General features: G+C 41.6%; 1 protein-coding gene and 1 pseudogene across 1 annotated transcript; both read left to right on the forward strand.

Annotated features, from left to right (window-relative positions):
• Positions 1-3,531: 3,531 nt before the first annotated feature.
• On the forward strand, positions 3,532-5,499 carry LOC111169192 (olfactory receptor 51E2). The gene has a single exon (XM_022563219.2). It carries the CDS (start codon positions 4,006-4,008, stop codon positions 4,966-4,968), a length of 963 nt encoding a protein of 320 aa, XP_022418927.1. The 5' UTR covers positions 3,532-4,005; the 3' UTR covers positions 4,969-5,499.
• An 11,589-nt stretch (positions 5,500-17,088) lies between these two features.
• On the forward strand, positions 17,089-18,154 carry LOC111169194 (olfactory receptor 51I2-like; annotated as a pseudogene).
• Positions 18,155-18,811: the final 657 nt, after the last annotated feature.

Here is an 18,811-nt window from a genome sequence, read left to right on the forward strand (position 1 = left end):
TTTAGACTCTACTGTGACCGTTCTCCCCACAGCGGACTCTGCCCACTTCTCAAGACCAGGGACCGTGTCTTAGTCACTATTGGACGTAAGTAAAGAAGTGCAGATGATGTGGACTTACAGACTGGATTTTTGCTTGTTTTTTTCTACACGTGACATAAGATGGGTCATGGAGAAAGGGAGGAGAGAAAGAAAGAGGGGCTTGGGCTAGAGAAGAAGGATGGGGTACCCAGAGTCCTAAACATGGGAAGGAGAGGGAGCTTCAGTTTTAAGAACTGGACAGTCAAGATGTCCTCACTACTTCTACAGAGGTTTCTCCCCCAGCACACCTGCCACCCACTAACGTGTGAAAAGCCCCACTGTCCAACAATCCTAGAAACTTGTAAGTTTCCATTCCTAGGAAGTGAGTGTGTAATCTGGACACTTGGGGAATGGGTGTTGCAGAGTAAATGTCACCTGTGACCCAAGTGGACAAGCTCACCATGAATTGGAGACTTCCCTAAAAGCCAGAACAGTGGTGGATACATGGCCACTGTTGCAGTTACCTGAACCCAGAGTCCAAGTGAAAATCCTGTAAGTCCTTTAAGGCCCTATATTATCCAATTCCCCATTACCTCTCTGATTCTATCTGCCTACTATTCTTGCCCTGGTTCCCTCTGCTCAGGAACACTGGCCTACCAGGTACTTTCCCTTCTCAGGAACTTTACTTGCAGTTTCTGTTCCTTCTTCCTGGAATGGTCTTCATCAAATATCTCCATAAATATATTTCTCACTCCCTCAGGCTCCTGAAATGTTTTCATTATGTGTGGCCTTCTGCACATAATGTTGCGCAGGAGCTTCATTTAAAATGTCAACTACCCCCTTGATATTTATCTGCTCCCTTCTTCCCTTTATTTTTCTCCATAAGACTACCTAACATCTTATTTCACTTTTTATATCAACTCCATTTATTGTCTGTCCCCCTAACCAGAATACTGCGTGAGGGTGGGGGTTTGTGTGTGTGGCATCTATTTTTCTTATTACATTGTAGGCCCCTGATAAATATTTGTTGAATGTGAATGAATAAAGAGTCAGAATACCTGGTTCTCAGGCCAATATTATAATTCATTAACTGTGTGATCTAAGCAAAGAGACTTTATGTCATGTATTCTTTATCTGTGACCCAGGTGCAATGAAAAGTGGCTTCCCTACCTCAGGGTCTGTGTCATCAACTGAAAGAAAAGCTGGGAAAAGAAAAGCTCAAGAGGTGCACGACCTTATTTTGAATTATGGGACTACATTTTTGTGTACCCATCTCGGTAAAGAGGTTGTGAACTCCTAGAGCCCAAGGACCTAACTATATACCCACGTTGCGTCTAGCAAAGTAGCTGATGAGGAAAAGCACTAACCACTGTGGCTAACTGGAGTTTGAGTTACTTGGAGGAGCGGAAATAGATTGTCTAGAGCCCTATATGTGTAAGTGCGGGAGTCATGGCAGAGGCGGTAGGTCCCTGGCGATCGCCCTCCCACCCCCCAGACTGAAACAGTGGGAAGCCTGTGGGAGTGACACACAAGTGGCCATGGAGATATTGTCCCCTGTCTGGGCCCTCAGTCTATATTCCCCTAGCCTGTCCCCATGGGCTTCATGGGCAGAGTTATAAATAAACCTGTACTTGAAAGGAAAAGTCAGATTCAGCTGCATCTCAACAGGACTGTACCATATTCAAGTGAGTGCATCTTCACTGGGGTCAAGCAGACCAAGGTCTCTGCCATCCTGAGGGACCTCGAAGGCCCCACAAACTGTCTCATGGCAGGGGAAGGGGAAGCCCTTGCATCCCCATCTTCACGGGCCAAGACGAAATGTTCCAGAGCATTAGCTGACATCCAGAAAGCCTAGTGAGAGTAAATGCAACAACCACATTCAGACCCAAATTGAAGCTGAAACTGGGTCTGGCCAGGGGTCACTTTAGGCAGAAGGCCAGAGCACATAGGAGGGAAACATGAAGTCTTCTGGGATAGGTAACTGGGGAGATGTGATGATGGCCCCAAGTCTTAGGCTGTTACCAGCAAAGCAGAAAAGGGGCCCTGCGGAGAGAAGAGTCAGGGAGGTATCTGACTCTGAGACAAGCAGCGACCCTTCTGTCTGTCAGTGCTGATGCAGTAGCGTCAGAGGCCCTGAGAAAGGGGAAGTGTGTTACTGTGCTCCCCTTGCTACCCTCCGTGCCTGTGAGCATCTGCATCTGAAAAAGGCTTTTCATTCTCTGACAGCAACTGAGTGGGCCAAATCTGGGATCTAATATTTGCCAAGGAAGGTAGCTGTAACATCTTGGCACATGCTCTGAGAATGGAGAAGAACAAAGAGTAAACAGAGGTGTGGATTTTCTGACCTTTGAACCTTGGATCTGTTCTTCCTTGCTTATCCAAGATGAGGATAATCCAATTTAAAATTTTAGTTTTCATTTTATCATATTATATTCTAAGACCCATGTTTTTCAAACTCTCTCCACTAAGGCCAAATAGAAGAGTATGTCCCAGTAGCCGAAAGGACCCAGGTTAGGAGTGAAGAAGAATCCTGGGGGGGTGAACAGGTTAACCTGAATATCACTGATGAAGACACCTGCAGAGTTTATTCTCAAGATTCAGAAACTCTTCTTGAAGCTAAGCCCCTAACTCTTTAGAGACAATTAGCTCTAAATACCAGGGCACCTAGGGAGCCTATCAGGGAGACAGTTTGATGATAGGTCAGAGAACAGGGTGAGGCAGAGCAACACCGGGCTTCCTAAAAAAGAAATGTCTCGCCTAACACGAATGGTCAGCAGAAGTTCCAAGAAAGACAAAGCTCTAGGAGTATTAGGACTCAATCAAGTTCTCTTTGTGGCAGTGAGAGTGGCCTTAGAGGCAGCTTTTAAGTGTGGAGGAACCCATCAGCCAGGAACAGAGAGAAGAGCCTTCACAGAGACCATGCCTGGCCGCTAGGATCCTGCCAGCACCTCCATCTCCCAGGAATTCATTGGAGGGAGCTACTGCCTTTCATTTGATGACCCCAGATAAGTTTCCTTGTTACCTTAAGAGATTGATTTTGGCCTTTTTTTCTTAGTTTTTATTTTGTGTTTTTATTTTTATTTTTTAATCACAATTGTGTTTTTTTCCTCTTCCACTGACCTTAGACCTGGGGACCTGGAATCCTGAAGATTTGCAAACAAAACAAAACCAAAAACCTCCCTATTCCCACTGTTTGGAACACCTTTTATTCCCTTCTCTGTCTGCTTAATTTTTACTCATGTTTCAAGACTAAACAGAAGGACCATCTTTTTTCAGGAAGGTTCCTCTGATCATGCCTTTCACCCTCCCATGCATTAAATGCACATCTTTTGCTTACACTTATCCCAAGATTCTAATATTTGGGTTACTTGTCTATCTTTCACCCTAGACAGGGCATCTGAAGGGCAAAAGATGTGTCTTTGTATCATCAGCATCTATCAAATAGCCTCCATATATAATACGTCCTATAAGTAAATGCTTACAGAACCGATGAGTGATTGAAGGGAAGGGAGGGGAAGGGAAGAATAGGGAAAGGAAGGGTAAAAGGAAAACACAGCCTCTCAGGAAGAGTTTCTAGGTAAGGTATCTCTTAACACCTAGCTGAGAAAAGGGCAGCCCAGTATGCAGACAGTGAAGGTATGGGCCAGGATGAGTCATCCAGGGAACTTGGGAAGGATGGATTTGGAGATAAGCATTGTTATCTCCAGGTTCCCTTTTACAAGTGTAAATGGACTTAGAGAGTAGTGAATGATAAATGAATTTGAGCTGTCACTTTCCCATTTGGCAGGAGGCTTCAAAGAGCCTTCGTATGAGAGAGCCCAAATGACTTGGAGAAGCAGAAAGAGAGAGTAGGGGAGGGAGAGTTAAGGTGCATTCAGTTCCCAGGTCTCCAGGGCCAGCCTCTCTGATTGTGCTCCTTATCCTAACAGGCTAGCAGGCTGCCAGTGTGACCTCACCTGCTCCAGTGCCCCCTTCTCCGTGCCAGCTATGAGTGCCTGCAACTTCACACATACCACCTTTGTGCTTATTGGTATCCCAGGACTAGAAGAAGCTCATTTCTGGATCGGCTTCCCCCTGCTTTCTATGTATGCCGTGGCAGTGTTTGGAAACTGCATCGTGGTCTTCATCGTAAGGATGGAGCGCAGCCTGCACGTTCCCATGTACCTCTTTCTCTGCATGCTGGCAGCCATCGACCTGGCCTTGTCCACAGCCACCATGCCCAAGATCCTAGCCCTCTTCTGGTTTGATTCCCGGGAGATTACCTTTGACGCCTGTATGACCCAGATGTTCTTTATTCATGCTCTCTCAGCCATTGAGTCCACCATCCTTCTGGCCATGGCTTTTGACCGTTATATAGCCATCTGCCACCCACTGCGCCATGCCGCAGTGCTCAACAATAGAGTGACAGCCCAGATTGGCATGGTGGCCGTGGCCCGTGGATCCCTCTTTTTCATCCCATTGCCTCTGCTCATCAAACGGCTAGCCTTCTGCCAATCCAACGTGCTCTCACATTCCTATTGTGTGCACCAGGATGTAATGAAGTTGGCCTATGCAGACACATTGCCCAATGTGGTCTATGGTCTTACTGCCATTCTGGTGGTCATGGGTGTGGATGCCCTGTTCATCTCTTTGTCCTATTTTCTGATTCTACGAACAGTTCTGCAGCTGCCTTCCAAGTCAGAACGGGCCAAGGCCTTTGGAACCTGTGTGTCACACATTGGTGTGGTACTGGCCTTCTATGTGCCTCTCATTGGCCTCTCAGTGGTGCACCGCTTTGGAAACAGCCTTGATCCCACTGTGCATGTTCTCATGGGTGATGTCTATCTACTTCTGCCTCCAGTGATCAATCCCATTATTTATGGTGTCAAGACCAAACAGATCAGAACGCGGGTGCTAGCTGTGTTTAAGATCAGCTGTGACAAGGATTTTCCGGCTGTGGGAGGCAGGTGACCCTTACCATGGCACTTTTATCCTTAATGGCTTGATATAATGATTTCCTAATGTTAGCTTAATCCCAGTTGCCCATAAACACATCAGTGCTTTTCTCTGGTTGGCTTCCAAACACTTCCTCTGCTTGGGGTGAAATTGTTGAGGCTACCGTAATTCTTTTCCACAGGTAAAAATACTATTGACATCCTTATTATATAAAAGGCTTAAATAATAAAATAAATCAATAGTAAAAGAACATAAAGAAGAGTGACAAAAAGTACAATTGGTTTTGAAACAAGGGAAAATTTGCTCTGACTAGTAATCCAAGAACTCTATAGTAAAACAATACGTAACATTTTTGCCGATTAAATTACAGTTTTTATTAATGAAAATTCACAATGAAAGAGTTTGTGTTGAAACACATATCCTCGAGCATCACAGCTGATGGTGTAATTGGCAAAATATAGCAAGAACTTTTTAAAAGTTACATGCTTTAGGGAATTCCCTGGCGGTCCAGTGGTTAAGACTCTGCGCTTCCACTGCAGGGGGCGCAGGTTCAATCCCTGGTCAGGGAACTAAAGATCCCACATGCCGTGTGGAGTGGTCAATAAATAAATAAATGTTACAGGCTTTAATGCTGTAATCTCACTTTTGAAAATTTATTCTAATGAAATATCTCTACCTATGGGGTAGGTACTATTTTGGACCCCTGTTACCAGTGAAAGAAATGAGGTTTACATTAACAAGAAAGCTAAGTCACACAGCTTGTGGGTGCTGTGCCATGATCTGAAATTAAATTTCATAACCAAATACAGTTATTTAATATCCATGCTATCTTGCTTCCTGTTTAACATCTGCCATTTATTTCCTCAGCCTGTGTAAATCCTGTTTTCTCTCTGCTGTGTGCCTTATGAGGTGAATGACTGCATCTGTATTGAGTGGTAACCCTGCCCTTGTTGTGAGCAACAAATCTAGGTTACTCTTCATGTTTTACAGTGACCCTTCATGTTCTACAGCCTGCTTCTTTCCAGATTAAGGGAGAAGATATCTTCTCAATCATGTCTCCCTTTTTTTAAGTGTATTCTGTATCTGTCAAACATTTCCAGTATCTGAGTTTCAACTTAAGTATAAGATATTATAAATTTTATTTAAAATTTTGCTAAGTGTAACACCTATTTCTTTCATGTTTATAGAATCCCATAAACTCAGATTTGGAGATGTGAGAAGTTCCCTGGTCTTCTTTCCCACCAGTGCAGAAATCTGAATGCATCTTTTCTCAAGATGGGCTATTCCCATTGTATAGTTGAGAAGGTCTGATGAGAAGCTAAAATCTGAAGGCAATCATTGGGCCTATGTGTTCCCTCAGTAGCTTCACCGAACAAGTCTTAGGTGGGGGATTAGGGTGGATAAACCATGGGGAGACTCCAACCTCTGGGCTCTTTCTTAGGAGGAAGGAACCTCAGACTCTTAACCTCTCTTCTGGAGAAGGGTCTTCCTAGCATATGTATCTGTGAGCATCCAGTTGTGATTCCCTGCCCAGAGGCAGTAGAATAGGCTTCAAAGTCTTGCAGTTAATCAATGCAAAAAGACCAGGGCTGAGAGAAAGAGACAAAATGGAAGAAATGGATGATTTCCCTAAAGAAACGAAGGGGTGCTCATGCTCTGCAAAAGTGGAGATTCAGGTATTAGGCCTCACCCCAAATAATGAGGTCAGGAGCCTCGTTTTATGAGATTGAACCACCTATGTCTCTTCTCACAACTTCCATCCTCTTTTATTTTCCTGTGCATTACTCTGCCTCGAATCATACCCTCCTGGCTATTGCCATATACCTAAGAGGATGACAATTTAATAAAGTGTGTATCTCATGCTCCCAAATTCCTCACTGTTCACTGCAATACAATTTATTCATAGTCTATTGCAGTCTCCCCTACCCCTCCCTCCGCCCTAAGATTTTCACTTTTTTAAAAGTAGTCAAACGTCTTATATTCATAGCAACACTATTCACAATAGCCAAAAATGTGGAAATAACCCAAGTGTTATTCAACATATGAATGGATAAACAAAATTAGTATATACATACAATGGAATATTATTCAGCCATAAAAAAGCACAAAATAATGATACATTCTACTACATGGATGAATCCTGAGAACATGATGCTAAGTGAAACAAGCTAGACACAAAATGACAAATATTGTATGATTCCACTTATATAAGGTACTAAAAATTCATTGAGACAGAAAGTAGAATAGAGGTTACCAGGGGCTAGGGAGAAGGGAGAATGAGGGGTTATTGTTTAATGGGTACTAAGTTTGGGATGATGAAAAAGTTCTAGAAATGGCTAGTGCTGATGGTTGCACAACAATGTGAAAATACTTAATCTCACTGTATTGTACACCCAAAACAATTTGTTAGAATGGTACATTTTATGTATGTTTTCCTATGATAAATAATTACCAAAGAAAGAATATAAAACATATCACCATCAATTTAATAACACAAACATATTGAAATGATTGCATTTTGGATACACTGGGTTAAAGGAAATATATTATTAAGATTTTTTTTAAAAGTATCCCAAAGAGGAAGATACTTAATCCCCATATTGAGAGGAGGACAGATCCTTGGGATGAGATTTAGGAGCTCAGAACCCCTCTTCTGCCACTAAGTGGTGACCTTGTCTAAATCACATCACAATCTCTTTGAACGAAGTTTGTAAACTTGATGATTAAGTTAGATAAACTCTAAATCCCATCTCTATCCTAAATATTACATGCTCTGAGCATTAAGAAGCCAGGAACAATTCTAAAGGTCCTGCAAGTCTGAAGCTCTCCAGGGTCTCCTTGGGAACTGCTTTCTGACCCACATAAGAAAACCAGCCCCCTTCCCTGAGGCCACACATGCTATTTACCCAAACACAGTATTTATCAACTTGACCTCCTACTCCCCGATTCTGCCAATTATAGCTCTTTCCAAAAATCAAAACTTCTCTCAAAGACTGAGGCTTTTCCACACAGGAGATATTCACGGGCTCTCTGAAAGGAAGCCCCGTCCAAAAGAGAGAGCAAACCATTCTGACTCATCAAGTCAATTCACTCACTGTGAGGTTCGTTTCCCTCTTCTGTTTATTAGGAGCAATAATAGAATCAACCAGTCAGTGATTTTGTGAGGATTATGTGCAATTATCCAGCACAACGCTTAGCGCAATATTTAATACATAGTATGAACTCAATAAATACTTATTATTATCATCATCATCAGGGAGGAGGTGGATAATAATTCCTGCCTCTCAGGGACATTGAGGGGATAGAAATGTGGGTTTCTGCCTTTGGCAAGCAAGACACACAGATTCTTTGTAAACACTCATCTGATTACATTAGCCTGGGAGCTTGGAGTTTAGGAACTGGGCTTTTTTCCTCTCTTTCTCTTATACCAGTACCAGGACTAAGATTTGGGAGATGGGATAAAGGAAGGGAGTGTAGTAGATAGGGGAGGTGGGACTTACATGGGATTCAAATTGGATTGAAATGACTGATTTTATGCACTACAGGAGGAAGATCAACAGAAAGGCCATAGTTTTCAAAGTTGTCCCTGGAAAATGTGATTGCATCCTCGAAGGTGACAAACTAAAGGGAGGTTATGACCATTGCTTATTGCTTGTTCACACAGACCAGGGTCCTGGGAGAGTGTTTGCATTTTGTTTCCCAGTGACCTGGAAGGGCTTCCAGGAGGAGGGCCTCTGGGTGCTTGGGGAGCTGAGTCAACTCGTCGAGGTAGTCGCAGGCAGCCCCTGCCATGAGAGACCTCTTGGTCTCAGGCAAGTGCTCACTGTAGTGAGAGTATCTTTCCCAGTGAAAAAGGGTCTCCAGGGACTGAGGACCATAAAAGCACTGCCTTGTTCCCAGCCATGTTTATGTTGGCCTGGACAGTGGACAGCACCAGTTTAGGTAGCCAATTCCCCATGAGAGCCAAAGTGTCTGAGGTTGCCCTGTAATCAGGACAGCTCCCATCACTCCCCAGTAATTACATGTAGCCCCCATCTCTGAGCAGCACATCATTTATCCCACACTGCACTGACAAGAAATAAGGGCAGAACATAAGTTTGTTTTTTTGTTTTGGGGGATAGAGATTTCCTCAGGCTTTTTTTATTATTAGAAGAAAAGATTTACTCTCAATACACATTTAGGACCAGAGAGTACCAGAATCAACATATCTGAGATTCTTTCCAATGATGATCACCACGAATTCTCCCAACTGATGCCAGAATTCATGCCCAATGCCTATTTTTTAATGTCATTTAACATTAAACATTCGAGGATAACTTACAATGTTCTAGGCTCTGTAAAAAAATGAGGAGGATACAAAAATAAACAATAGTGGATACTGTAGCCTATGTCAGATATTATCCGAAAGAAAAGAGCTAACAAATGTTGGCAAGGATGTAGAGAAAAAGGAACATTTGTGCACTGTTAGTGGGACTGTAAATTGGTGCAGCCACTATGGAAAACAGTATGGAGATCACTCAAGAAATTAAAAATAAAAATGCCATAAGCAATCATTACCTCAAAGAGATATCTGCACTCCCATATTGATTACAGCATTATTCACAATAGCCAATGTATGGAAACAATCTAAGTGTCTGTCAGTGGATGACTGGATAGAGAAAATGTGATATACATGTATATTACATATACATATTATATATATATATATATATATATATAAAATATACGGAATGTTACTCAGCCTTTAAAAAGAAAGAAATCCTGACATTTATGACAAGATGGATGAAACTGGAAGGAATTATGCTAAATGAAATAATTCAGACAGAGATAGACAAATAGGGCACATTATCACTTATATGTGGAATCAAGATGAAAAAAAGTCAAACTCAAAGAAACAGAGAGTAGAAAGGTGGTTGTCAGAGGATGGGGTAGGGGAGGTGTAAATAGGGAAGCATTGGTAAAAGAATACAAACTCTTAGTTATAAGATGAGTAAGTTCTGAGGATCTAATGTATAACATGATGACTGTAGTTAATAATACTATATTGTATAATTGAAAATTGCTAAGAAAGTATAACTTAAGTGTTCTCAGCGAAAAAAAAATTCATATTTGAGTTAATTTGTTAATTAACTGAATGGTGGGAATCCAATTCTTTCACAATGTATATGTATATATAATCATCACATTGTACATTTTAAATATATTGCAGTTTTATTTGTTAATTATATCTCAATACATTCATAAATTAACTCAAAGTCAATCACTGACCTAAATGTAAAACTTTTTAGATGTACGCATAAATCTGTAAAACTCTTAGAAAAACATAAAAGAAAATCTTCAGGATTTAGGGCAAAGCCTTCTTAGTCTTGACACCAAAAACATAATTCATTTAAGGAAAAACTGATAAATTAAGCTTCACTAAAAATAAAAATTGCTGTTATGTCAAAGACTCAGTTAAAGGGATAAAAAGACACTATACGGAGTGTGAGAATATGTGTATGCAAATTACATATCCGAAAAAGGCCTAGTATCTAGAATATAAAAAACTCTTAAAATTCAACTAGAAAAAATTCTAATTAAAAATTGGCAAAAAACATAAAGTGATATTTCATGGGAAAAGATACATAGATGCAAATAAACACATGAAAAGATGTTCAAAGTTATTAGCCAGTAGGAAATGAAAATTAAAACCATGGTGAGATATCAGTACACATCTGCTAGCATGGCTAACTGTTTTTACAAATATGAAAACATCAAATGCTAGCAAGGATGTGGGGAAATTGGATACTTAATTCATTGCTGATGAAATGTGAAATGGTATAGCCAGCCATTCTGAAAAACATTTTGGTAGTTTCTAAAAAAACTAAACATGCAACTGATATATGGCTGAGCATTTGCACTCTGGTATTGATCTCAGAGGAATGAATTATTTGCACTGAAAGCTTGTACACAAATGTTTATAGTAAATTTAAAATAATAGCCAAAAACTGGAAACAACACATATGTTCTTCAACAGGTGAATGGTCAAGCAAACAGTTTAACATGCCCTACAATATTGTTCAGCATTTAAAAACAATAAACTATTGAAGATGATGGACTAGGAAGAAGACCCTGAGCTTAATTCCTCCCACGGGTAGACCAAAATTACAACTATTTACAGAGCAACTATTTATGAGAATGACCTGAGGACTAGCAGAAAAGATTTTCCACAGCTAAAGATATAAAGAAGAAACCGCAATAAGATGGGTAGGAGGGGCAGAGACAGTGTAGTCAAGACTCACATCCCTGGGAAGGCAATGCACAAACAGAAGGATAATCACAATAGAGGTTCTCCCGAAGAAAAAAAATATCCAAGTCCTACATCAGGCTCTCCAGTTCAGGGGTCTTGTATCAGAAAGATGAAACCCTGGAACATCTGGCTTTGAAGGCCAGTGGGATTTGCATATGGGAGAGGTAGAGGGCTGTAGGAAACAGAGACTCTGCTCTTAAAGAGCACACACAAAATCCCCATGCTCTGAGTCCCAGCAGAAATTAAGGAAATAATCCCACTTACAATTACATCAAAAAGAATAAAATAGCCTAGGAATAAATCTAACCAAGGAAGTACAGTAACAGACCTTTACTTGGAAAACTATAAGACTGATGAAAGAAATTGAAAATGACAAACAAATGGAGATATATGTGTTCATGAATTGGAAGAATTAATATTGTTAAAATGGCTATACTACCAAAGGCAATTTACAGATTCAACACAATTCCTATCAAAATGCCAGTGACATTTTTCACAGTACTGGAACAAATAATTCTAAAATTTGTATGGAAACACAAAAAAGACCCCCAATAACTAAAAGAATCTTGAGAAAGAAGAACAAACCTGGCGGTATCACACGTCCTAATTTCAAACTACACTACAAAGCTACAGTAATCAAAACAGTATGGTACCAGCACAAAAACAGACACATAGATCATAGAACAAAATAGAGAGCCCAGAAATAAACCCACACTTAAATGGGCAATTAATCTATGACAAAGGAGGGAAGACTATACAATGGAGAAAAGACAGCCTCTTCAATAAATGGTGTTGGGAAAACCGGACAACTGTATGCAAAAGAATCATACTGGACTACTTTCTCACACCATATACAAAAATAAACTCAAAATGGATTAAAGACTTAAATGTAAGACCTAAAACTATAAAATGTCTAGAAGAAACATAGGCAGTACACTCTTTGACATAAGTCTTAGGAATAATTTTTGGATATGTCTTTTCAGTCAAGGATAACAAAAGCAAAAATAAACAAATAAAACTACATCAAACTAAAAAGCTTTCCTTTGTACATCAGAGGAAACTATCAACAAGCCCAAAAGGCAGCCTACTTAATGGTGAGAAGATATTTGCAAATGATGTAACTGATGATGGGTTAATATCCAAAAATATACAAAGAACTCATACACTCAACATAAAAACAAACAAACAAACAAACTTATTAAAAAATGGGCAGAGAACCTGAATAAACAGTTTTCAAAAGAAATACAGATGGTCAACAGACACATGAAAAGATGCTCAACATCACTAATAATCAGGGAAAAGCAAATCAAAACCACAAAGAGCCACCACTTAACACCAGTCAGAATGGCTATCAACAAAAACAAAAAATAACAACTGTTGACAAAGATGTGTAGAAAAGGGAACCCTCTTGCACTGTTTGTGGGAATGTAAATTGGTGCAGCCAGTATGGGAGTTACTCAAAAAATTAAAATTACCAAATGGTCCAGCAATTCCACTTCTGTGTTTTTATTCTGAAGAAAACAAAAACACTAATTTGAAAAGATGTATGCATCCCTATGTTCATTGTTGCATTATTTACAATAACCAAGACATGGAAGCAGCCTAAGTGTCCACTGACAAATGAATGGATAAAGAAGATGTGGTATATATATATATATATATATATATATATATATATATATATATACACAATGGAATATTACTCAGCCATAAAAAAGAACGAAGTCTTGCCATTTGCAATAAAATGGATGGACCTGGAGGATATCGTGCTAAGTGAAATAGTCATACAGAAAAAGACAAAAATTATATAACTTCACTTATATGTGAAATCTAAAAAACAAAACAAACAAACAGAAACAGAGTCATATATACAGAGAACAAACTGGTGCTTTCCAGAGTGGAGAGGCGTGGAGGGATGAGTGAAATAAGTAAGAAAGATTAAGAGGTATAAACTTCTAGTTATAAAATAAGTAAGCCGGGCTTCCCTGGTGGCGCAGTGGTTGAGAGTCCGCCTGCCGATGCAGCGGACGTGGGTTCATGCCCTGGTCCAGGAAGATCCCACATTCCGCGGAGCGGCTGGACCTGTGAGCCATGACCGCGGAGCCTGTGTTCCGTAACAGGAGAGGCCACAACAGTGAGAGGCCCCTGTACCGCAAAAATAAATAAATAAATAAATAAAATAAATAAGCCATGAGGATGTCATGTACAGCATAGGGAATATAGTCAGTAATACTGCAATAACGTTGTATGGTGACAGATGGTAACTAGGTTTATCATGGTGATCATTTTGTAATGTATAAAAATATCGAATCACTATGTCAGACATCTGAAACTAATACAATATTGTAAATCAATTATGCTTCAATTTTAAAAAGGCATGAACTATTAATACATGGAATAAGCTGGATAAATCTCCAGATAATTATGCTGAGTGAGAAAAAATCCCAAAAGATTACATACTGTATCACTTCATTTATATAACAGTCTTGCATTGACAAAATTATAGAGATAAAGAACACACTAGAGATTGCTAGGGATTAAAAAGGGGATGGGGAAGGAGGGAAGTGGGAGCGGCCATAAAAGAAAAAAATGAGGGAACCTTGTGATGATGGAAATTTTAAGTATCATGACTGTAGCAATGTCGATATCTTTATTTTGATATTGTACTATTGTTTTGCAAGATATTAATTTGGGGGGAATTGAGTGAAGGATACATGGGATCTCTGTATTAAGTCTTACAGCTGCTTATGAATCTACAACTGCTCAAAAAGATTTTTTTTTTAAATCTTGAAGTGTCTCAGGTTCTGCTATGGCATTCAGAATTTTTTGCTGTAAGTGACGGGCAGCCAACAAAGAAGTGGTTAAAAGGATGGAGATGGGGTTGACATGAAACACACATGCTTTAGAATGGTCTCTCTGGCAGGGTGTGGCTGTAGGAGTGGAAGCAGGTAAGAGAGCAGATGGGCTGGGCAAGACTCTTAGAGATGGCACACTTGATGGCCTTTGTTTCTCACTGTGAAGTTAGGAACAGTAACAAATTAGCTACTGAGAGTAAGATGGCAGGTTGGATAAACAGCTTGAGAAGAATGGTGACAATTTAAAAACTGAAAGGAAAATTATGGAGTACTGCTAAAGTCTCAGCTCAAGTTAATGACCATGACTTTGTTTGAATGTAAGATTTCAAAGTTAAGTAATTTTTCCTAAGTTTACTGATCACCTCTGGAGGAGAAAGGGAGACAGACTGGGCCCAGTTCAGATGGGAGAGTGCAGCCAAAATCAAAGAGGAGAAAAGCCAGATGTTTTCATAGAAAGCAGCTCCAGGTGAATGACTGTAGTCCAAACTGATATAGGAAAAAGCTGAGGTCAGAGCTATTTTGGAGTAGAGCTCTCAAGAAAGTGAGAAAGAAGGGACATAGAACTTGTATGTGGTGAGAAACTGAGCAAGAAACAGAGAAGAAATTGAACCAGTTCTTTCTTTCTTTCTGGCTGCGTTGGGACTTCGTTGCTGTGCGCAGGCTTCTCATCGCGGTGGCTTCTCTTGTTGCAGAGCATGGGCTCTAGGCACACGGGCTCCGTAGTTGTGGCTCGCGGGCTCTCGAGCGCAGGCTCAGTAGTTGTGGTGCACGGGCTTAGTTTCTCCGTGGCATGTGGGATCTTCCTGGACCAGGGCTCGAACCTGTATCTCCTGCATTGGCAGGGGGATTCTTAACCACTGCGCCACCAGGGAAGCACTGAACCAGTTCTTAATGGCTCTGCAGTTCATATACTTTCAACTAAGTTCCCTCCTTTTTGAACCTGTTGGATTCAGCAGGTCAGCCCCAGGATAGGAGTGTGAGCAGAGTCTGTGCTAGCTCCAGCCTGGAGCTACAAGCCTAGAGTCTTGGAGTCTGTCCCAGAATGAGACCTGACAGTTTAGCACAGGGTCTGTGGGCCTTTCAGAAGTCTGCCCTCTCCCCACTTGCTCTAGGAAGTCTTCCCCAATTCCCTCTGCCTGGGTTAGGCCAACACTACTAGGCTCCCAACACATCACTCCGTAGCCCCCACCCTCTACAAAAACTGGCTGCTCCTGCCAGATTTGTCCTGGGGCCTGGCTAAGAGGAGGCTGTCTTCAGGAATATTGTCTTGGAAGGATTTCAAATGCAAATGGGCTGTTGAAGCAGATAGTCTTTGAAGATCATTCAAACTTGGTGGGGTTTTGTAGAATCTATGAGTCTGTCTCATTTTCCCCCTTATTGTTTGGTTCCTCCAACCACTTCCTGGTTCCAAAAGCTAGCCTGAACTTGTTCACTCCTCAGGGACCTGAGTAGAGTGACTCCTCTGTGGCTCAAGCCTGGCCTTCCCTGGAGATAGGCACTGCAGCTAAACATCCCAAAGACATCCCGGGCTCTTGCAGGATGTGGAGTGGCAGAACAACTGGGGACAACAGCCAGGTTGAGTAACCTGGACCCTCAACACACCCTCTTCTCCACTTCCAGGATGGGTGGCCACCAGCACCTCATCCCCGACCATCCAGGTGGAGATAACAGTGGGAAAGGTCTGGAAGTCAGGCAGAAGAAAGAGAAATAACCAGTCTTGAACAACAGGAGACAGTAGTGCCATCTTGAGAAGAGGGGCTGAAGGAGGCTACCTTCCTGAGGGTCAGGAAGCTTACAACTCAGAGAAGAAGTGGAATCCCAGTCCACATTTCCAGGGAGAGCTGTCCCTCGTAGTCTCTGCAGAGATAGAGTAGATGAGGGGAAGTGTCAAGTTCTCTCGGCATCTGGTATTCATTTTCCTTATTTATTATCAACCCATTTTATACTCTAATATCAAAAAATTAATTTGGTTCATGATTTCTTTATTTCAAAAAATTTTATAAAGAATTTTCCTCTCTCTTTTGAATAATTCCTTATCTCAAAGAGTATTTTTACATATCTTCAACTTGTTTTATCCCTATAATTGTTTACAAAATATGTCTGCCCAAGTTCTGTGTTGGAACTTCTCTGTTTATTTGTTTTTGAATGGAATGAGTTCCATCAGGTTTTGATGTGCTTAGAAATAGTGTCTGAGAGAGAAGGGATGGAGGACTCCAGAACTACACTGTCAGCAACTTTACTTCACTGCATTTTCTTTAAAAGGCTTCTACCAGAATATGCACAACCCTCTCTGCTCCAGAGGGACAATGCTTGTCACCCTCCTAGAATAAAGAAAAAAAGAGAGGTCAGTCCTACTTTCAGAGTGAGTTGATTATGTTGGCTAGATATGACGTAACTGTAGACCCCAGGATTCAGACTAAAGCCCCTTGTAGTTCTCTGACCTATTTTTGGTGGATTTTTCATCTCTGCTAAAAGATATTTGTGAGGCTGTTTCCCTTACATTCTTTTATTAACCTACCTTTAAAGAGTTTTTTGTTTGCTTATTTACTTGTTTTGTTTTGTATTGAGGTTTAAAAGAAAATCCAAGAAAAACAGTTATAATAAGCCCATGCTGTCAACCCTTCAGGCTTCCACAGTATGTTTGCAATTTATTTCCATGAGGCCACTGCTTCTTGTTTAAAAATAGAGCGTTTTTTATTAGACTCTTTACGATCATCTCACATTTTTAAAGAAAGCACTGCTTTCTTCAGTATGTGAAGAGATCAGCATTTCACGTATGAAATGCTACTTTTGTAGTCAGTGGGTTTAAATTATACTTATTCTCTAGTTTGCTTTTAGATGGAGTACATTTTTCAATCTCTTTCACATTTCGTATTTGCTGTTGTGTGTGAACCCATGTCACCTAATATCAGAGCTGGTGTTTTCCCAATGTTTTTGTCTTGTCTTATTTTTCTGCCCAGATTGAAGAGGTCCCCTCTTTCTGAAGAACTCATCTGTGCCCCAAGGATGCTCCCTTCCCAGTACTTGACAACATCTCCTTCTTCCAGCCACCTGCTTTCCGAATGCTTGGCATCAGGGCTGGAGGCCATTCATGGCTGGATCTCCATCCTCTTCTCCCCCACGTACGCTGCGGCCCTCACTGGAAACTACCTGATCCTCTTGGCTGTGAGGAGCACCCCCAGCCTGTACCAGCCCATGTACTACTTCCTGTCCATGCTGGCCCTCATCGGTGTGGGCCTCACCTTGTCCACAATGCCCACCATGCTGGCTGGGCTCTGGTTTGACCATTGGCTCATCATCTTCAATGCCTGTCTGGGCCAGATGTTCTTCTTCCACTTCTTCTCTGTGGTGGAGTCCTCAGTGCTCCTGGCCATATCTTTTGACTGCTTTGTGGCCATCTCCAACCCCCTGCGCTATGCAGCTGTCCTCACAAACAATGTCATCATCAGGATGGGGCTGGCCATTGTGGCCTGTGCTACCCTGTCTCTCTTCCTAGGGCCATTCCTACTTAAATGTCTGAACTTCTGCCCTAATAAGACCCTCTTATCCCATTCATTCTGTTTCCATCCTGACGTGATGAGAAGAGCCTGTGCTGACATCACCATAAACATCCTCTGTGGGTTCTATGTGGTACTGTCCCCTGGGGGCATAGATTCCCTGCTCATTGTCCTGTCCTACACTCTCATCCTGCCCATGGTCCTGGGGCTGGCCTCTCCCAGGGAGCTCATCGGGCCCTCAACACCTGTGTCTCCCATATCCTGGCCATCTTTGTCTTCTTTATTCCAGGTATCACCGTGTCCATGATCCACCATTTTGGGAGGCACCTGCTCCCCATTGTACATGCCCTTGTTGCCTATGTGTACCTGCTGGTGCCCCCTGTGCTCAACCCCATCATCTACAGTGTCAAGTCCAAGCCCATCAGGGAGGCCATGCTCAGGGTCCTGAGGGGGAAAGGTCAGAGTTGATAATGCAGGATGCCTGCAGGATTGGGGCCCTGAAAAGAGTTTGGTAAGCCAAAAAAATAAACTTCTGGATAGATCAAGTCCCACCCATAGCTTCGTTTTGGGCATCTGGGAAAAAAAGTAATAGATAATTATGAGAGACTTTCATTTATTTATTCTCTCATTTATTTCACATATATTTTCTCAATGCTAACTTCTTTCAGGTCCTATGTTAAGTACCAGGAACATAGAAATGATTTATAAATGGTCTTGCCCTTCAAACATCTCACCTTTGAATATATATGAAAAATACCCAAGGGGGACTTCCCTGGTGGCACAGTGGTTAAGAATCCGCCTGCCAATACAGGGGACATGGGTTCGACCCCTGGTCCAGGAAGATCCCACATGCCGCGGAGCAAATAAGCCCATGCGCCACAACTACTGAGCCTGCGCCCTAGAGCCCGCAAGGCACCATACTGAGCCCATGTGCCACAGCTACTGAAGCCTGCATGCCTAGAGCCTGTGCTCTGCAACAAGAGAAGCCGCCGCAATGAGAAGCCCATGCACCGCAACGAAGAGTAGCCTCCGCTCACCACAACTAGAGAAAGCCCGCGGGCAGCAACGAAGACCCAATGCAGCCAAAAAAAAAAAAAAAAAAAAAGCCCAAATAAGAAAGCGTTTAATACAGTGTAGTAAGCTCATTGTTAAAGGTTTGTGCAGAATTCTGGGTAAGCAGAGGAGCAAGTTATTTACCTCAGTGTGCTTTGGCTTTC

The sequence above is a fragment of the Delphinapterus leucas genome, chromosome 7, assembly GCF_059928025.1.
Source record: "Delphinapterus leucas isolate spDelLeu-1000000601 "Yukka" chromosome 7, BTC_Dleu_Yukka2, whole genome shotgun sequence".
NCBI classification, from domain to species: Eukaryota; Metazoa; Chordata; class Mammalia; order Artiodactyla; family Monodontidae; genus Delphinapterus; species Delphinapterus leucas.